General features: G+C 40.9%; 1 protein-coding gene across 1 annotated transcript in view; it reads right to left on the reverse strand.

Moving 5' to 3' along the window:
• MARK1 (microtubule affinity regulating kinase 1) overlaps window positions 1-7,891 on the reverse strand; it is an 82,412-nt gene extending 74,521 nt beyond the window's left edge. The window contains exons 1-2 of the mRNA XM_047077213.1: window positions 7,828-7,891; window positions 7,708-7,775 (exon numbers count right to left, since the gene is read on the reverse strand). Coding sequence (XP_046933169.1) covers window positions 7,708-7,775; window positions 7,828-7,891 — 132 coding nt within the window. The remainder of the gene's footprint in view (window positions 1-7,707; window positions 7,776-7,827) is intronic.
• Window positions 7,892-22,278: the final 14,387 nt, after the last annotated feature.

Below are 22,278 nucleotides of genomic sequence, written 5' to 3' on the forward strand. Positions count from 1 at the left end.
CTGTGTGGCTCAGTAGGTTAAGCATCCGACCCTTGACTTCGGCTCAGGTCATGATCAGTCGGGAGATCGAGCCCCATGGGGGGCCTTGTGCTCGGTGTGCAGCCTCCTCGAGATTTTCTCTCCCTCTCTCTGTGCCCCTCCCCCACACTCTCTCTAAATTAAAAAAAATTTTTTTAAAGAAAACATGACTGAAGATATCACTAATAATGACTAACGCTTATTTCGTGACGAGCCAGACAATAAAAATTCTCCCAATGGTATACTTCCTTAATTATACTATGTTATCATACAATAATGTCTCCTTCCTTCCCCAAGTCAGTGTTTCAAGGTGAATTTTCATTTTTAAATGGCAAAACAGTGAATGGCTTCAGTAAAAAACAGTAGCTTTATGAGTGATAAAAACTTGCAAATAGCAGAAAAAGAATACTTATTGAAAATGGAAGGCCTGTAGCTTCTCTGCTATGTTCCCTACAGCACTTGGGACATTTTTTTCTTTTTTTCTTTTTGAGAGTGAGAGAGACAGTGTGAGCAGGGGAGGCAAAGAGAGAGACAGAAACACAGAATCCGAAGCAGGCTCCAGGCTCTCAGCCGTCAGCACAGAGCCCGATGTGGGGCTCGAACTCACAAACCACAAGATCATGACCTGAGCCAAAGTTGGCCGCTTAACTGACTGAGCCACCCAGGCGCCCCGGTACGCTTCTTTACACAGCCCTTAATACCTTACAGTGTGGTTGCCTTTTTTTTTTTTTTAAACTACCTCCTACTAAATAAACTGTGAGCTTCTAAGTGGTCAAGCACCTATCATTCTTAAGCATTCAAACAGTGGCTGCTGCATGAATGGACCCACTAAGTGTTATTTTTGATTATAGGTACCCCACTTAAATTACAAATAGAAAAAAATCAATTTTATCTTATATATCAAAGCTTATTTCAATGAGATGCCAACAAATCTGTTAAGATGGTCATTATTAAAATAAATTGCCTCCAAAACTTCCTAATAGCCCCCTGACATGTGCCACATGAGTGCACAGTATGGTGACCCTGCCTGCCCTTAACAAGGAACTGCACAGTATTTCGAACTTTCATATTCTTTTTTTTTTTTAATTTTTTTTTAACATTTATTTATTTTTGAGACAGAGAGAGACAGAGCATGAACGGGGGAGGGGCAGAGAGAGAGGGAGACACAGAATCGGAAGCAGGCTCCAGGCTCTGGGCCATCAGCCCAGAGCCCGACGCGGGGCTCGAACTCACGGACCACGAGATCGTGACCTGAGCTGAAGTCGGACACTTAACTGACTGAGCCACCCAAGCGCCCCCGAACTTTCATATTCTAAGTGATCTTTTATCTGATTGTTTTTAGAAGTCAGAAATGGGTGTATTTCAAACCTTCATATTGTAAGTGATCTTTTATCTGATTGTTTTTAGGAGTCAGAAATGGGAGTGATTTTAAAACCTTAAAAGCAGGATACCAGTGGAAATCAGTGGCCAACACAGTTTATTAATATAGGTCTAAGGAACCTAAAGACAATCTTTGCCAATATCATGCAACAACATGAATTCTCATCACAGTCAACGAGAGATATTAAGGAAGGAAAAGGTAACTCGGAAACATCACAATTTATCACCAAATTTGAAAAACACGGAGTAGCACTGAATGATAACCCCTAAAAAAACAGAAACAAGTAAGAATATCCCATCAAACACTCGATGTGATAGTGGTGCTAGACAGACCAGCAATGCTTTTTAAGGAGAAAAATACACAGAAGAGAGATCTGTGTTGTCTTTCCACCACTGGCATGAATATAAAGCTAGAAAATGCAATAAATCAGTAAGCCTCTTTTGCAAATACTGCTGGAGTGAAAGAGGCTGCAAGGAAACATCCTTGATGACCAGTGACGTTCTGCCAGGACCTTTGGTGTGCCCCAACTCACCCTTCTGCCTTCAGCTAGGACAACAGCTCCCGGGAAAAGCCGTCCCTCCTATCAGAGCTTCCACACTCCCTTTCAGCTACGCTGGGTTCAACGTCCATTTCTGGTCTTTCTATAGTTATTTCTAGCAGTGCACTGGCCCACATTAAAAAAAATTTTTTTTTTAATTTTTCTAAAAATATTTATTTTTGAGAGAGAGAAACACAGAGTGCAAGTGGGGGAGGGGCAGAGAGAGAGGGAGACACACACACACACACACACACACACACACACACACACACACACAATCTGAAGAGGCTCCAGGCTCCAAGCTGTCAGCACAGAGCCCGACGTGGGGCTCAAATTCACCAACTGCAAGATCATGACCTGAGCCAAAGTTGGATGCTTAACCGACTGAGCCAGCCAGGTGCCCCTAAAAAATTTTTTTTAATGTTTTATTTATTTTTGAGAGAGACAGAACATGAATGGGAGAGGGGCAGAGAAAGAGGGGGAGACAGAATCTGAAGCAAGCTCCAGGCTCTGTGTGGTCAGCGCAGAGCCCGATGCGGGGCTTGAACCTGTGAACTGAGAGATCATGACCTGAGTCGAAGTCAGACACTTAACTGACTGAGCCACCCAGGCGCCCTCTCTCTCTCAGAGAAAAAATTTAAAAAAATTTAAAAATTTTTTTTTAAATTACGCACTGTCCCACGTTTTAAAATTAATTTTTATTCAAATGATATAGGCACAAGGTCAAAAAAGTAAAGGAACTCTAACAGACTGCCAACAAATTATCAGTCCCCCCTACAGCCCCTTCCAGACCCCCAAGTCTGCCTCCTAGAGGCTTCTCCTTTGGCATTTTCTTCCAATTTTTGCTTAGGTGTTTCTAAACAAACTGCTTTCATTGCTAATTCTTGGTTCATCAGTCTTAGACATTCTCTCAACTTCCCATTAACGGTCAATTAGGATTATGATCTTTTAGCTGCCCTTCCCCTCTGGTCATCCTCCTAGTGCAATATAATCACATTTTCAGTTAACGAAGTATTGTGTTTACATGATTAGGACTTGTAAATACAAACTACTAGGAGCCAAGTCGTATGTTATTCTGTTTCTATTACATTTTTTTTGTCAGCTTCATGGTGGGATAACACCCAATTAAAATCACTAAATGTAAATATACACATTGTGGCAAACATAAAGCCATGAAACACAACAATTAACATGTAAAACATGTGATCATGTTCACATGTTTGCATAACAGCCCAAAGTTCCCTGTGCCCTGCGCTGACAATGCCCTCCTCTCAATCTGCCTTCTGATATTATACTTTTACCTTTTCTAGACTGTTAAGGAAAACAGATCACACCGTATAGTTTAACCTTTCAAGTTCACTGTAATTACATATTTGGAGCTTTAAAATTTTTATTTTGTATTTTTAGTGTTTTATTTTTCCTATATTCATTGCATTTTCTTTTTTCCTTTATTTCCTAATGATTCGGAAGCCCCACCTCCCGTGTCTAGTCTACTGGTAGTTATTTAAAAAATGTTAGGGGTAAAAGTCAAGGTGCAGTGGGCCAGGGGCAACGTGGAAAATGAAAAGGAGGTGGCAAGGGCAGGAAAGGGCCCTGACAAGTTTGACTTTGAAGACAAGGCAACAGTGTGGCAGCTGGGGAAGAAAGAGGGGCACGGTGAGGGAGGTTCCTGTTCATCTGCTTCTTTTAAGACGGGAGACACGTGAACATGCTTAAATCCCAAGGGCAGCACGCAGCAGAGAGGGAAGCTGATGAGGCAAGAGAGGGGAAAGACAGAGTTCCCAGAAAGCGGAAAGACCCAGGGCACATGTGGCCCTTACTCAGGAAGAAAGACGCTTCTTCCCTGTAGTGAGCAGAAAGGAAGAGAAAGCAGGCCTAGATGTAGAAATGTGCGAACACTGGCGAGTAGGAAGCCGAGGGAGTTCCAGTGCGACGTCTCTCACTGTGTGACTCGAGGTAAAGTCATCTGCTAAGAGTGAAGAGAGGCCGCACAGGTTTGCAGAGAGCAGCAAAGATTTGAAATAATCTCTGTAGAAAGAGGAAAAAAATGAGTGAACCAAAGAAGCCTAGTAGGGCTGCTGCGCAGTCCTGACAGTCTAGTTGAGAATGGTGACCACAAATTGATTTGGCTCTCGCCTGTCCCACTGCGTCATTTTCTTCATCAATACCCAAATGCCCATAGACAGGTTACTGAGGAAGCAGATGTAAGAGTTCATCCTGCTCTGGGGTTTGACAAACAAGTAGGAGTTCAGTTATTTGTGAGTTACTGAAATGATGGATCCTAAAGTCTAACCTGAATGGTGAAGGAGGAGAAGACAGAGCTGATGGACAGGGAGAGAAGCAGAGGCCAATATACTGGAGGACTCAAAGAGATCAGGAAATAATTAAGGCAAGACTCGCTAAGACAGCCACTCAACAGCCAGGCACTTGCAGTCAGAGGTATGGGCGGCTGGATTCGCGGTACCAGAAGGACAGATGGCAGGTGCAACTAGTATAGAATGTTTCATTAAAAATCACCAAGAATTATTCTTTTTTTTAGGATTTATTTTTACATGTGCCTGTTCTATTTTTGAAATGCTTTAAAGAACTGCATTAAACTTCATAGCCACATTATTAGAATTAACCTTTAATTATCTATGATTTTCACTGGTTACATTATTCAACAGTAGTTTCTTACACCCCTGTATTTCCCTTTCTCAGACTTGCTTTTTTCTAGTTTGCAATTTTTTTTCAGGTAGGTGGGCAGACGATAGACCTTCTGAGTTGTTGCAGCTTCTTTAGGTTTATATGTAAAACAGTTGGATATAGAACAGGTACAAAGGAACATTTCCCCACTTTATTTCCAGATTTGTTCAAGAAGGCTGAATTTTTTAGAATCATGATTTACTGACAACCAGAAAATCATTACAATTGGACTGTGACCCATGAATGACAAAACAATAAAAGAGGAAATTGTACAGAATTTCCAGGTGACAGAATTTTTACAAAAGTTTCTCTAAGGAATATACACAAGTACAGAGGAGAATCAGTGATATGTCAATGTCAACGTTAGTATCTCATGTCAATAAGGAAATCAACAGAGAATTCAACAAATGGTATTGTAACAACCAGAAACAAGTTAAGTTGGATCTCTAGGAGTGATTAATTTAGAGAGAGGGGGAGCATAAGCAGAGGGAGAGAAAGCAGAGGGGCAGAAGGAGAGAGAGAGAATCTCAAGCAGCTCAAGAGGGTCCATGTTCAGCAAGGAGCCTGACACAGGGCTCGATCCCACCTCAACTCTGGGCTCATAACCTGAGCTAAAACCAAGAATCAGACTCTGCTCAGCTGACTGAGTCACCCGGGTGCTCAGCTCAATTTTTTTGTTAAATTTGACGTCATAAAATTAAAGAAAAAAATGCACCGGATTCTTTTAAAAACTCTCCTTACATCAAAAAGTACTAAATTGATAAAAAATATTTGTAACATGCGACAGGCAAATGCTTAATTTTTTAATAGTAAAATTTTTGTTAAATCAGCAAAAAAAACACTCAGAAAAATGAAAATAAGCAAAGGACAGGTATAAATAGTTCACAGAAAAGGACATATACAGGATTTTTAAACATATGAAAGCATAGTCAGTCAAAAGTTAAACATAAATTAAACGTACAATGAAATACTATTTTTCATTTACCAGATTAACAAAGATTAGAATTTGACAGCACTGGTAAGTAAACTGTAGTACAAATACATACACTCGGATATTATAGCTCAGAGTGAGAACTGATACAAATTCTACATAAAGGAATTTCGCAGTATTTATTATTAAAGAAATTCCATAACCATTGCACTAGAAAACTTACTTGCAATAATTTATTCTACAGAGTCACAAATGAGCTTTAAAAAAAGAAATGCATGCAAAGATATTTATTACCTTCTGTAACAGCAAAAGATAAAACAAGCATAAATGTCCATCTGTAGGGGACTGGTTATGTACATACGGTATGCTCTTTGTAAATGTATGTGTGTGAGTGTAGAAGCATCACAGGTTTCCATAAGCATAAGCATAGAATATGCTCCAAAGATTACACAAGAGACACAGCATAAGCAGTTCTCTCTAGGAAGGTGAAAATGTGGAAACAGAAGTAGAACATTGTTTCTTCCTAATGTAACTTTTTAATGTTTGGAGTCCTGTTCTATATGCATATATATTAACCATTCAATATAATGAAACAAGCAATTTAAAAATTTTTATCTAAGAGAACAGGCAAAGGGAAGGGGGAACCAGCATTTACTGAATGCCCACTCTGGGCTATACATTGTGTTAGGTTGAATAACTTCCCAAAATTCAATCTAATAATTAGTTGCATTACTGGGATTCAAACTCAGATGTTTATTACTATAAACATAGATGTAGATGTGTTTTTATTTTTTATTTAACTTTTAAAAAATGTTTACTTATTTATTTTGAGAGTAAAAGAGAGAAGCAGTGAGAGGGAGAGAAAAAGCATCCCAAGCAGGTTCTGTGCTATCATTGTAGAGCCTGACTCAGGGTTCGAACTCACGAACCTGTGAGACATGACTTGAGCTGAAATCAAGAGTTGGACACTCAACTGACTGAGCCACCCAGGCACCCTGATGGAGACGTGTTTTTAAAAATTAAAATTTAGGGGACGTGGTGGCCAGGTGGTTAAGGTGATGGACTGCTAAAAATTAAAATTTATGGGCTCCTGGGTGTCTCAGTTGGTTAAGTGTCCGACTTCAGCTCAGGTCATGATTTCATGGTTCGTGGGTTTGAGCCCCACGTTGGGCTCTGTGCTGACGGCTCAGAGCCTGGAGTCTGCTTCAGATTCTTATCTTCCTCTCTCTCTGCCCCTGCCCCGCTTGTGCGCTCTCTCTCTCTCCCTCTCTCAAAAATAAATGAAAAACGTTAAAAAAAATTTAAAGAAGAGGGAATTTCATTAAAAAATTAAAATTTGAAGTGCAGCTTTGAGGGTAAATAGTAGAATGACAGCACACTTGCGTAATTCCTTCCGTAGAACCCACACAATTAATAAAGTTGAAAAGAAACAAGTTACAGCATAATAATCATGCAGGCACAACCCCCACTCTTCCAACTCCAAATTAAATAAAAAATGGCAACTGAACGGTTTCAGAGGGATCTTATTAATGACTCCTAAATAGGAGGGTTGATGACCAGATACATAGGCAGACCGCAGGAGAAATGGCAAGAAAGCTACTATCTGGTGCCTGAAAAAAGAATCGCATGGTAAGTTCACCTTTCTCCAACTCAACTTCCTAACTAGTAAAAAGGATGGTAAATCTGCTCATTCTAAAAAAGACCAAAATCCAAGAAGCATTCCCCTGTGGGTCAGATGTAATGCCAAAACCCTTAATACTCATAAAATCATTCCAAGAAAATATACCTTAAAAAAAAATACACCTTACCTGAGGTCACCTGTTCCCTTCTGCCCCAACCTCACCATAGTCTCCCTTTCCTTACCACTCACCACGTCCCTCAGGCTGCTGAAGAACTAAAAAGAGACTGTGAACCTATGAGCACTTATACCTGGCTGTCAGTTCGAGTTCTATTTCCACTAAATGGAGAGGTAAATCAAGGAGAATCCACCCACACTCTTCTTAAGCAAGTAGAAAGTCTAGATAAAACTCTCTGTTCAAAGGCTAAACTGCATGTATAAGACTCCAACACTGTATCTCTGCTTAGACACTGGAGGGTGAAGGGAGAGAGGGTCCCTCGTGGAGCTGAGTGCGTACAGAGAACGTGTGTCCTTACCGGCTCATCATTTACGAGGCAGACTCTGCTGATGCCAGAGGCCCGCTGTTGGTCAGCCTCGCCAATAGCTAAAAGCAAGGTGCCGAGAGGAAGAGATCAAAGATCGACGAAAGACCTTACGATAGGGACAAGGAGAAATCCCATCGGTCTCTTTCACTGGCCAGTGTGGCATGGCAGAGTCCATGGCTAGAACTTCGACTGGGAAGCCGTTGCCTCCCGTCACTCCCAGTTATGCTTTGTTGCTCTAAATACCCCTCCTCAGCAGACCCAAGACCAAGGGCTCACCAAGGAGCCAACCCTCACAGAACAGCGCGAATACAAGCACACTCTCCTCTTTCAGTATCTGCTTCTATTTCTCCAAAACACTGAGGACAATGCCAACAAGTTGAGACTGTGGGCCAGTTCACCATAGCAAGTATTAAAGGAATATTCTCCAGATATTACCACCAGGGTGCTGGGGGCTTCCAGAATGAACTCACTGTAGTGGCATCAACCTGAAATCACCTACTGGCTAATCCACAGGCTCCCAGTGATGGTTACTGCTAAGAAAACTGATCATCTGTGATTACACTATGGCTTAAATGCTCAGGGAGAAAGAAATGGAAAAATATCTGAGTGATGTGATTAAAATGTAGTAATTCCGCACCCCCCCCCAAATTATACCCATTTTTCACATCTACTATTCCATTCTTTTTTTTTTTTTAATTTTTTTTTTTCAACGTTTATTTATTTTTGGGACAGAGAGAGACAGAGCATGAACGGGGGAGGGGCAGAGAGAGAGGGAGACACAGAATCGGAAACAGGTTCCAGGCTCTGAGCCATCAGCCCAGAGCCTGACGCGGGGCTCGAACTCACGGACCGCGAGATCGTGACCTGGCTGAAGTCGGACGCTTAACCGACTGCGCCACCCAGGCGCCCCTACTATTCCATTCTTAATGCAAGGGCTGTTTCAAACAATACCTTACTGAAATATAAAAGCAGAATGGTACACACTTGGGATTTTATATCCTTTCGCATAAAATAGATAGCTTTGTACTGACCTAAATTATAATAGAATTTTCCTCCCTCAAAACCAAACAAAAACAAAAAAAAAACAAAAAAAAAAAAAAAGAAAAGAAAAGAAAAAGAAAAACCAGAATGAGAGAAAAAGAAACCCCACAATCTTGTAAGAAAGAGAATGAGAACAAAGAGGAAACTGTTTTGAGAGTTTCCCCTTTGGTATTTGCATAAACTGCCTTAAAGATGAAAAAAATAGTATTTTCTCAGGAATCTAATGAAACCACTACACTTCAACATCATCACATTAAGTTTAATTTAACAAATATTAATTGATCATCTGTTAACTGCTAAGTATTAACTGCTGAAGGAATAAATGTAATTGTAAGAAATGGCCCTATACATTCAAGGTTAGTGGGAACAACCAGTACAGTTTGGCTATGATAGAGCAATTGGCAAGCTGGGTATGCTACACGCGGCTCTGTCTTCCCGTCAGTGAGAGCTGTTTCCCAACATCAAACAGTTATTCTCAGGCCACCAGAGCTGTAATTCAGTAAACCTTCTTTTACCCACCTTGTACCACATGGGACCTATTTGGAGAATATATATAGGAAACAATTTGCATATACATCTGGACTTTCACCTTTCCAGCAATTACCACTATAAGTAAATAATTAATTGTACATCCCCAGAGGGCAGAGAGAGTGCTGATTTGTCTCACCTCAAGCAAAACACTTTGTATAAGATACCTGGCCTACAACAGGCTCGCTTATGTGTGGAACGCATGAGCAAACATCCAAAAATACATAGGTCTGTGTCTGGGCTCTCTGATCTGGTCTCTGATACTGTTGCGACTACACACAACCTTTAGTTAAATATAGGTTCACTCTGAGCCACTAATGGAACTTCTGGACGAAAAAAAAAACCCAAAATAAAAAACAAAACAAAAAAAATCATGAAACAAACTCTAAAGCATCCATATTAAGTGAAAATCAGAGAAAACAGGGAGAAATTAAATTGCAAGGCTATTTAAAAGCCATTTACGCAACGGTTTCTGCTCTGTCCCTCACCAAGCTAATGTTTTTAATAAATAAGCATGTAATCCATTTTACTTGGTGACCCTTCTCTTTGCTAGTGATGTGCTCTAATAGAAGTGCTAATTGACAATTAAATGGCCAAAAGGAAGACCACACAATGGAAAGCATTCAGTCTACCTAAGTAAGATTAACAGTGTTCTTTTTCCTTTTTTTACAGATTTTTCTTTTTAAGTAACCTCTATACCCAACATGGGTCTTGAACTCAAAGTCCTGAGACCACCAGCCCCACGCTCCACTGGAGCCAGCCAGGCATGCTGGATCATCAGTTTTCGAAAGCAAAAAATGGCTGGGTTCAAACAAAACATTTCTATTGAAAGCATGACTTGATTATTAATTTCTACAGCCTCTGTCATGGTGATTAACAGAAATGGGTCTGGAGCAAGGCTGCTTGGCTTAATGAAATCCTGGCCCTGCAATTTATTAGCTGTGTGACCTTGAGCAGGTTGTTGAACCTGCGTATTCCTGGGTTACCACAAGTGGAAAAAGATGTGATGACAGTACCTCCTTCAAAGAGCTAGTTCAACTGTCACCCAACTGCATGAGGGGTGTTCTCTGAGCACTGTTCCTAAAACAGCTTCCTGAGTCAGGCTTCTCTCCACCCTCTAACTCTCCTTTACTTTCTTCATATTGCTTACTGCTATCTAACATTGTTATTTTTTTAGAAAGTACTTGTTTTCATATAACTTCCCCTGTAATAGCAGAAATGTGTCTGACTTACTTTTCTCTGCACCCCTCATGCCTAGCTAGAAGCAGTGCCCAGAAAACTCAAGGAGGAACTCCATAAATATTTGTTGAGTAAATGGATTAATAATACACGATACAGTGAGGTACTCCGTAAGCATTCAATAAATGTTACCCGTTATTATCCAGGTAATTGATTCAGGTAAATAATTCAGGCTTTTGTGTTATCTCCTTAAGTAATTTTTCTCATTGTCTTTGCAGATTTACTATTCACCAAAGTCAAAAATTGCATTACTTTACCTTCAAAAGATTTTTTCCTTCCACTGTTGGGAGCTGCCATTCATAAAGATTATTTCATTTCATTTAGGCTCATCTCAGACATTTACTGAGCACCACTCTATGAACCACATTCTGCAGATACAGCAATGAAAGACTATCCCAATTAGCCAAGAGGTTTGTACCTTAAGCCTAGCGCCTGCCTCTGATCAAACTACCTACTTAAATGCAGTGTAAGGAGGGATACGGATATGTACAGAATGTACTGAGTTGGGGCGGGGGGTGGGAGTTTTTAGAGGATACTGACCATTTAGTGGAAAACCTCACATGATTCTATGAGGCTCTTCAAAGTCCTTCACTCATTATGGCTCAGATTCTACCTTAGCTACTGTTTGTGCTGGTAACATTATCACCAAAAGGCACCTGCCTAGGTTCTCTCAAGTGAGGTGTTTCTTTTTTTTTAATTAATTTATTTATTCTTGAGAAAAAGAACACGTGAGCAGGGGAGGGGCAGAGAGAGAGAGAGAGAGAGAGAGAGGGAATCCCAAGCAAGCTCCATGCTGTCAGTACAGAGCCTCTCACGGGGCTCGAACTCACCACCCGTGAGATCATAACCTGAGCCGAAATCATGAATCAGACACTTAACAGACTAAGCCATTCAGGCGTCCCCTGCCCCAAGTTAGGTGGTTCTGAAATGTACCCACATGGGTGGAGATTTACACAGGTCCTAAGCAAACTAAGGAAAATATATTTGGGTGTATGTATAAATGTATGTTAGTATAAAATTGCCAAATGGTCCCTCTTAAAAGGATCATCCTTTAAATTTTTTTTTTTTTAATCTTTATTTACCTTTGAGAGGGAGACACAGTACAATCGGGGGTGGAACAGAGACAGAGAGAGGGAGACACAGAATCCAAAGCAGGCTCCAGGCTCTAAGCTGTCATCACAGAGCCCAACTCGGGGCTCGAACCCAGGAACCACGAGATCATGACCTGAGCTGAATGAAGTCGGATGCCCAACCAACTGAGTCACCCAGGCGCCCCAAGGACCATCCTTTTTTTTAAGGCCAAGTCCTTGTATTCGTTTGGTGTTGTGCGGTCCTTTCTTTTAAGTAATTATATTAATAGCTCATGGTAAGTTTTCCCCACTTACTTGACAAAAAAGTTGGCAACCCCATTCCATTTACAAAAGGATGGCAACCCCATTCCATTTTTAGTTTCGTGTGGAGGTGGGGGGGTTGTTTTTACAAATTTTATCAGTACAATTCTGAAATCTAGAATATCTAGAAGTAAACAGAATACAACGAACAGCTGCCTGGCCAAACTCCAAATGCAGAAAACTTGATCTTTTATTCATTAACGCACTGTCCCTTCATTCACCCAAGCCCAATTTTCATTAACCACTTGTCTGTAACCATTGTCTACACTATCCTGCAGATCTTAATGGTAACTAAGAAAATTCTTCTGACCATGTGTTTAAGAATGGTATGGGCCTTTCCGGAAAATGCTTAAAGCTTGTCACGAACTGAAATAAATACTATTATCAAACTGTGCTCCTGACTTTGTTCTTTGTGACTTTACTTGTCACATATCCTCTCCGATTAAGTCTTGTCACAGAGAAGCTCAGAGCATTTAGCGCATTTATTTGATGCAGTTAACTCTTGTCCCCAATACCCCGCACTGGAATATTCAGAGCTTTCTTCAACCTTAAAACCTCGGATCCACTAGTCCTCCCCCGTGCTCACTACCACTCACTCCCACCACGTCCTCCCTTATCTCCTTCCCACGTGGTGTGCCAGGATCCTTCACTACAAGCACACCGCCCTGCAAACATCCTTAACTGCCCTGCTTTCCACAGCCTCTTGCCTGTGCTTGGCAAACCTTCACGCCGTGAGAGCCCGCCGTGCTCCTTCCCCGCACCCGCACCTCAACAACTCAACGCTGCTACACGCACATACAAGTGGGCTCCTTGACTTCACTTACGTTTTTGGCCTCAAACCCCAAACGAGGACTCTCAGTCCTCTGACAATCCTCTCTACCGTGAGGATGCTCACCTTCCCCTTCTCTCAACCTTCATGTCATGCTTTCTCCTCCTTCCTCTCATAGCCCCACTTGCCAACTGATGTTTTGCTTAATAATAGTTTATTAATACAGAAACAAATGCAGAGATGCTCAGTGTTCACATCACGACGACAGTCTACCCACAGCCTTCGTGAAATGTCCCTGCTGTCACCAAAGACCCAAACCACCTCCCCTGGTCTGGCCCCTATTCAGTCTCGCCTTTTCAAGGGCTTTGCTCCTGCACTTGCTCTTGCTCCCCGGCCTCACTGATTCCTCCCTCACAAATGGACTTGAGTAGCATATAAACATCCCCTTGCTGTCGTTTTAAGAGAAGATTCTCCCAGGATGACAGGTTCCCCCCGCCCCCACCAACTCTGAGTCTATTGCTCTGCTTCCCGCCACATAAAAAGTTCTGCAAAGAAGGCTTTGCAGTTGTTTGTAAGTTGCTGTCACCACTTCTCAATCTTTGTTTCCACCCACACCAGCCAGGCTCATCTCCATCATTTCACTGGGACCAGTCTTGTAAGGCTATCGGTTACCTCTGGTCAAAACATCCAAGTTGCCTGTGACACCGTTGACCCTTTTCTTTATTCTCTTGGCCTTGAGAAGCAATACAACACTACTCCCCAGATTTTCCTAAGTGCCCTTCGCGCCTCCTCCCTAGCGCAGAACGTTGGCATGGACCAGCACCTGTCCTGAGCACCCCTTTCTAGTTCTACATCTTTTCAAAGAGCCAGCTTTACTGATTTCTCTGCTTCCTTTGTTTTTCTATTTCATTAATGTCTGCTCTAATTTTCATTATGTCTTTCCTTGCACTTTCCTTATGTTTAGCTTGTTCTTTAAGCCTCACAAATAACCTGAACCTATTTACTTTCCTTTCTAAAAGTCACAAATTAATTCTTAGTCCTTTATTTTCTAATTTGTGCCATAAGGGTAATACATTTTCATCCTAATTGTATTTTAGCTGAAATGTTCTATATATGTTCAAAGAGAAGAGTATATTCTGTCTGGAGTACACAATTTTACACATGAATAAAACCTATTCTGTTTGTTCAATTTTTGTTTATTCTTACTAATTTTATCATTACAGATGTTTGTTTTTTTTAAAAAATTTTTTTTTTCAACGTTTATTTATTTTTGGGACAGAGAGAGACAGAGCATGAACGGCGGAGCGGCAGAGAGAGAGGGAGACACAGAATCGGAAACAGGCTCCAGGTTCTGAGCTATCAGCCCAGAGCCCGACGCGGGGCTCGAACTCACGGACCGCGAGATCGTGACCTGGCTGAAGTCGGACGCTTAACCGACTGCGCCACCCAGGCGCCCCTACAGATGTTTGTTAAAGACCATCTATTTATCAATTTCTTTAACATATCAAAATTTTTTTGCTTAATATATGGGGGGCACATTGTTATATATTTATAGATTACTGAATATAGCTCCCTGTGAATAATATCTTTGATGATTTAGGCTACTAACCTTTTTTTTTTTTAATGTTTATTTATTTTTGAGAGAGAGAGCATGAGCAGGGGAGGGGCAGAGAGAGAGGGAGACACAGAATCTGAAGCAGGCTCCAGGCTCTAAGTTGTCAGCACAGAGCCTGACGCGGGGCTTGAACCCAGGAACCGTGAGATCATGACCTGAGCCGAAGTCGGACGCTTAACCGACAGAGCGACCCGGGAGCCCCTAGACTACTAACCTTCTTTATCTCTAATAATGTTCTTTATTTTTTTGATCTGACAGTAACATTAATATACCAGGTTTTTTATCACCTTTCCTCCTTTCATTGTCATTAAGCTTTAGTCACCTTTAAATAGTTGTAGTGAGGTTTTACTAGTTTTTACACAAGCTGAGAAACCCTTTCTTTACACAGGAGAGTTTAATTTTATTTATTTTGTGATTATTTTACCTCCCCCCTCCTCCCCCCCAACGTTTCTTCCTTCTACTGGATTTTCTTCCCTGCTCCAAGCTGGCATATGTTCTATTTGTGTAAAGTCTTCCACTTATTTTATGTATATATATATATATATATATACACACACACACACACACACACACACACACACACACACACACCCAAGTTAGTTAGCATATAGTGCTATAATGATTTCAGGAGTAGAATCCAGTGATTCATCCCCTACATATAACAGCCAGTGCTCATCCCAATAAGTGCCCTCCTCAATGTCCCTTGCCCATTTTGCCCATCCCCCCACCCCAAACCCTCTAGCAACCCGCAGTTTGTTCTCTGTATTTAAGAGTCTCTTATCTTCCTCCCTGTTTCTATATTATTTTTGTTTCCCTTCCCTTGTGTTCATGTTTTGCTTCTTAAACTCCACATAGGAGTGAAATCATGGGATATTTATCTTTCTCTAATTTCACTTAGCATAACACACTCTAGTTCCATCCACTTGTTGCCAATGGCAAGATTTCATTCTTCTTGATTGCCGAGTAATACTTCTTATTATATATGTGTATGTATATTATATTATATTAATACTTCACACACACAAACACACATATATATATACACATATAAAATATACATACATACACACACCATATCTTCTCTATCCATTCATCAGTCAATGGACATTTGGGCTCTTTCCATAATTTGCCTATTGTCAATAGCGCTGCTATAAACACTGGGGTGCATGTGCCCCTTCGAAGCACTCCTATATCCTTTGGATAAATACCTCATAGTGCAATTGCTATGTCACAGGGCAGTTCTATTTTTAATTTTTTGAGGAATCTCCATACTGTTTTCCAGAGTGGTTACACCAGTTTGCAGTACAAAAGGATTTTTCTTTCTCCGCATCCTCACCAACATCTGTTGTTGCCTGAGTTGTTAAGGCTAGTCTGACAGGTGTGAGTTGGTATCTCATTATGGTTTTGATTTTTATTTTCCTGATGATGAGTGATGCTGAGCATTTTTTTTCATGTGTCTATTAGCCATCTGGATGTCTTCTCTGGAAAAGTGTCTATTCATGTCTTTTGCTTATTTCTTCACTGGACTGGTTTTGGAGTATTGAGTTTGATAAGTTCTTTACAGATTTTGGATACTAACCCTTTATCTGATAGGTCATTTGCAAATCCCTTCTCCCATTCTGTTGGTTGCCTTTTAGTTTTGCTGATTGTTTCCTTCACCTTGCAGAAGCTTTTTATCTTCATGAGGTCCCAATAGTTCATTTTTACTTTTGTTTTCCTGGTCTCTGAAGACATGCTGAGTAAGAAGTTGCTGCAACCGAGGTCAAAGAGGTTTTTGCCTGCTTTCTCGTCTAGGACTTTAATGGCTTCCTTTCTTAACGTTTAGGTCTTTCATCCATTTTGAGTTTATTTTTGTGTATGGTGTAAGAAACTGGTCCAGGTTCATTCTTCTGCATGTTGCTGTCTAGTTTTGCCAACACCATGCGCTGAAGGGACTGTCTTTATTCCACTGGATATTCTTTCCTGCTCTGTCAAAGATTAGTTGGCCATACTAATTTTGTGAGTCCATATCTGGGTTCTCTATTCCGTTCCATTGATCTAAGTGTTTTTGTGCCAGTACCATACTGTCTTGATGAATACAGCTTTGTGATACATTTTGAAATCTGAAAATTGTGATGCCTCCAGCTTTGGTTTTCTTTTTTAGGATTGCTTTGTCTGTTTAGGGTCTTTTCTAGTTCCATACAAATTTTAGGATTGTTTGTTCCAGCTCTGTGAAGAATGTTGATATTATTTTGATAGGGATTGCAATGAATATGTAAATTGCTTTGGGTAGTATCAACACTTTAACAATATTTGTTCTTCCAATCCATGAGCATGGAAAGTTTTTCCTTTTTTTTTTTTTTTTTTTTGGTCTTCTTCAATTTCTTTCATAAGCTTTCTATAGTTTTCAGTGTGTAGATTTTTCACCTCTTTGGTTAGGTTTATTCCTAGGTATTTTATGGGTTTTGGTATAATTGTAAATGGGATCAATTCCTGATTTCTCTTTCTGCTGCTTCATTATTGGTATATCAAAATGCAACCAATTTCTGTGCATTGATTTTATATCCTGCAACTTTGCTGAATTCATGGATCAGTTCTAGCAGTTTTTTGGTTGAATCTTTTGGGTTTTCCACATAGAGTGTCATGCCATCTGCGAAGAGTGAAAGTTTGACCTCCTCCTTGCCGATTTGGATGCCTTTTGTGTTGTCTGACTGCTGAGGCTAGGACTTCCAACACTATGTTGAATAACAGGGGTGAGAATGGACATCCTTGTCGTATTCCCGACCTCAGAGGGGAAGCTCTCAGCTTTTCCCCATTGAGGATGACATTAGCGGCGGGTCTTTCATATATGGCTTTCATGATCTTGAGGTATGGTCCTTCTATCCCCACTTTTTGAGGGTTTGTACCAAGAAAGGATGCTGTATTTTGTCAAATGCTTTCCCTGCATCTATTGAGAGAATCTTTCTTTAAAATTTTAAAATGCAAAATATACCTTAAATTTAAAAACCAACCCATTTTCCATCCTTCTCCCTAGCAACCTAAGCTCCAATGTTTCTCCTGTTGTTTTCCACATTAATTCTTATGTAGAATTTCCGTTCACTTTTCTCCCAACATCTGAAACATAAGCAATTCCTCTCTGTTGGTTCTAAGGTGTTTACATTTATCAACCTAAAATTTATTTGCTTGTTATAATTTCTTCCACCCAACTTCCTTCTTCTAGATTCTATTTCTTTCTTCCAGAGCTACATTTTTTTTAGAAGTTTAAGAAGTAAGGCTATGTCGGTAGAAAATGCCAGTCTTCATTTGTCTGAAAATACCTGTTTTTGGTCCTTACTCTTAAAGGATTCTTTAGTTAAGAAGAGAATTTGAAGTTGATAGCTATTTCTGTCACATTATGTAAAAATATTATCCCATTTTTAATATATTTATTATTGCTGATGAGAACTCTACTGTTCACCTAACTTGTTGCTTTGGAAATCATGTTTTCTTTTTGACTGCCATTCAGATTTTCTTTCTATTTTGAGTTTGCAATTCCAATGGATTTCCTTTTTATTTATTCTGCTGGGTATTCAGTGTGCATCACTCTGAAGATAAACATTTCTTCAATTCTGGATATTTCTTAGCCATCACCTTTTCAAATACTGCCTCTCAAAGATTTCCTCCATAACCTCTTTCTAGAATGTCTATTAAATGTAAGTAGTACTTTTTCATTCTATTCTCCGTATTTCTTAATCACTCTTTAATATTCTCAATGTCTATTTCTCTATGATTCATTCTAAGTCATTTCCTCAGATCTACATCCCAGCCCATCGTGTCCATCTTCAATGTAGGTACAATCTGCTGCTTGAATTCTACTGAGAATTAAATGCTGCTATATTCGACTGAATTTTCAATTTCAATGACTATGTATTACGTTTCTACAATTTCTGTAGAGCTCTTTAATTCGCTTATTTATTTGCTTTTGTGATTATGATTTTTATTCCTGCCTTAAAAATTATTTTAAATGAACTTACATCCAAATTGTCCCATTATTTTCACTTCTTGGGGTGTTCTTTCTCTGTCTGTTTGGAGTTTTTGTTTTTGTTTTTTTTTGCATTTATTAACTCTCTACAAAGATGGCAGAAGTGAGGTCTGGGATATTATGTAAAGGTTCTTTATCTCAATTGGGGTGATATATACTTTGATCAAAACTCACTTAACTGTACTCAAACAATCTGTGCATTTCTCTGTATGTCAAAGTTACCTCAATTTGAAACAACTACTTGCCAATGTTTTACTTAACTGTAACTTAGAGGTCTGATTTTCATGTGACCATTACATGCTTACATACTAAGGAGAGTGAAAACCACACCGTGAAGTTCAATATTAAATATATACACCCAGTTGTTCTAAATATTCATGTAATAAAATATATAGATTTTTAGCCATTTTTTAGGACGGGGGGAGACTATGTTCAGAATCATTTTATTTGCCAAAGTTACTGTACTGAACACCGTCCAAATATTTAGAGAAAAAAATCTCCCATGTGCTATCTAAACAAATTGTACAATATCACTTCCTTGAGAGAGTAGTTATCAAAGGCTGCAAACTTTTTTTTTTTTTTAAGTAGGCTTCACACCCAGTGTGGAGCCCAGTGTAGACCTTGACCTGACTCATGACCTTGAGATCAAGACCTGAGCTGAGATCAGGAGTCGGACGCTTAATCGACTGAGCCATTCAGGCGCCCTAAAAGCTGCAACTTTCTAAATCACCAGTTAACATTCTGCTCAGAAAGAACTCAAACCAGCAGAAGCCAGAGATACCCTCGCCGTGTGTCGGTCACACACTGAGTCACACGTTAACCCTGGCAAGGCCGCTGTGTTGTGCAACTCCGAAGCACACCTGATACGTTCCAATCCATGGGAATGGTGCTCCTGGACTGGTAGACGGTCACACTTAGTGGCCCTGATCTCAGCTGTTCCAAATGAGTAATAAACTGAAGCAGGAATTGATATGAGTATATATAAGCAACACAGATCAGTTTGGAAAGTCCAATTACCCATGGTCATCGTGAACAATAACAACATCTTTGTGCTCAACACAACTGTGGTGGCTTGGTACTGTCGGCTTAGCTAAGATGCAGTGTTTTCCCGAAATTCCCTTCTCAACATGGTTCTGAGTTACTGGCCATGTGAAATTTGTGCAAGACTTAGAAAGTAAAAATGTTATGATCTGGGTCTAGGTCAGGTGCTTTTGTAGCTCTCACTGTGACTCAAACCAAAATATAGCCATTGTCCCTCAAACAATTCCCAGACATGAGTTAGTTCAAAGACCCAGAGACCCTTGAATGAAAGGAAGGCTGGGTCTTTGAGGAAACACAATCCTATTTACCCCAAAACGCATTCTGTAAATCTTCCTCCCAACTCTCCTCAAAAGAGAACTGTGGCAATTTACTAGGGTGACTACGCATTGAAGGACGTGGGGAAAAAATCCAAACTGTCTCCAAACTAACAGTAATTCCTCAAGACCCAAACTCTACTATGATAAACCAATCAGAGCAGGAGCATAAAGAAATCAGATGTTCATTGAACTTTTGGACTGGGCCCATTTCACAGTGGAACCAGTAAGTGCCCAAATGCTTCCTGTGCTTACCTTCCCAGTTCTGGAATACACAGTTGAAATTTACATACTTGGCATTTGCCAAACCTACACTCTGGTTCCCTAGCCCATGAATGACTATAAGGGCTAAAATGCCGGGATTGGGCAGGAGAAAGAGACCAGAACTACATGATCTTAGCAAAATAGTAAACCAAAAGCAATACTGCCTCCTGGAGGGGCCCAGGGATTAGTGCCACCAAAAAGATGCAGTGATGCTAATTCCCACATCTCCATTCAACTCATCTCTTTGGCCTGTGCAAAAGACAGATAAATCTCAGGGAATGACAGGAAATTATCAAAACTTAAAGCAGTTGGTAATTCTAATTACAACTGCTACTCTAGATGTGGCTTCCTTGCTGGATCATATCAATGAAACCCCTGGTTTTTTCTCTATGCGTGCTAGTAAAGAACATTAGAACAGACTGTGGCTTCTTCACTATGCTACCACAGGGCACTTCAAACCTCCAGCCTATGTCATAATGTGGCCCAGGGTTTCTCAATCTCAGCACCACAGACATTTGGGGCCAGATAATCCCTTGCTGTAGGGGACCGTTCTGGGCATCAGGGGATGTTTATCAGCATCCCACGCCTCTACTACCAGATGCCTGCCCCCGACCTGTGATACCAAAAACGTCTCCGGACATTGCCAGATGTCCTCTGGGAGACAAAACTGCCCTCAGCTGAGAACCACTAACACAGTCCACAGGGACCTTAATCACTTTTCCTTCCACAGGAAATCACACGGGTCTATTATTTTGATGATATTATGCTGATTAGATCAGGTAAGCAGGCAGTAACAACTACTCTAGATACCTTGACTAAGATACATGTGTGACCAAGGGTAGGCAATAAATCCCACAGAAATTCAGGGGCCTGCTTCCTCAGTGAAATTCCTGGGAATCTAATGGTCTGGGATATGTTGGGATATCTCTTCCAGAGTCAAGAATAAATTGCTGCATCTGGTCCCTCCTACCCTTAAAAAGGAGACACCATGCGTGTGAATTTTGAAAGTAAAATATATTTCATTATACCAGTATAGGTAACCTGAAAGCTGGCCAATTTTTAATAGGGGCCAGAAAAACAGGACTCTGTATAAGTCTCGGGCTGTCATCAAGCTAGTCTACTACTGGAACCCAGAAGCCTCACTGGGGCTTGCAGACTCTGGCACGGAGAAATCAAGCACCAAGCCTTCATTGGGCCCTAACACGCGAATCACAGGGTGAACTTTGAACATTTGGGAGCAAAGCTACGCCACCCTCTGCAGATAACTATTCCTTTGAGGGGACACCTTCTGGCTTGCCATCGGGAGGCACAAGAGACTGAACAGGTGACCAGAGACCACCAAGTTGCCATTCGATGTGAGCTTGCCGTTATCACTGGGGTGCCGTTTGATTCATCAATCCCAAAACATCTGGGCTCCCACAGCAACGTTCCACCAGCCAGTGGGAGTGGCACATGTCAGACAGGACTTGAGCAAGTCCTGAAGGCACAAACCAGTTGCACATGCAAGTGGCAGAGATGCCCCTTGATCCACACTCTTGCTACAGTGCTTATTTCGTCTAAATCCATGTCCGTGGACTCCTGGGGAGACCAGCTGATAAGAGAAATAAAAGCGTTCAAGCCTAGTTTACAGCTGGTTCTGCACAATATGCTAGGACGGCTCAGGGCTCGACCACTGCTGCCCTGCAGCTGCACTCTGGGTGGCACTGAAGGGATGTGGCAAAGTTAAACTGGCAAGGTTAAAGCGGGGGGGGGGGACTTTAAGCAGTGCACGCAGTTGTTTATTTCACTTACAAAGAGAGTGTAAAAGTCTGGATCTACAGAGACTGACAGACTAGTGCTAGCGTCTTGGATGAATGATCAAGGACTCAGAAGGAACAAGATTTGAAAATTAATGGTGAGGAAGAAGTATGGGATAGGTCTCCCTGAATGAGTACAGCATGTGGACATAGATGTGTCCCAAGTGAATGCTCACCGAAGATGACTCATGCTAAAGTTATCAGCCGTTCTCCAGACACTCATCTGCCTAGCAACATGGACTAACACTCACCAAGGCTAATCTGCCAACTACAGAGAGTAAGACTGAGCTCCCCAAATGACAAGTGCCAGGAGGAAGGGGTGAGGTCAGCCAGTTACCTGGTGGCTGGTTGATTGAATTAGACTACTTTCAGCACAGAAGGGGCACTGTTTTAATCTCACTGGAATAAACACTTGCTGCAGATATGAAGATGCCTTCCCTAATCCTAATACTTATGGCAAAACCACCACGGGGAGACTTACAGTATACATAGTTCACCATCATGACATTCCACACAGCATTGCTTCTAAGCAAGGAACTAATGTTATGGCAAACGAAGCATGGC

Source organism: Lynx rufus, unplaced genomic scaffold, assembly GCF_022079265.1.
Source record: "Lynx rufus isolate CCGP_SWC_20201006 ecotype Redwood Valley unplaced genomic scaffold, mLynRuf1.p SCAF_15, whole genome shotgun sequence".
In the NCBI taxonomy this organism is placed as follows: domain Eukaryota; kingdom Metazoa; phylum Chordata; class Mammalia; order Carnivora; family Felidae; genus Lynx; species Lynx rufus.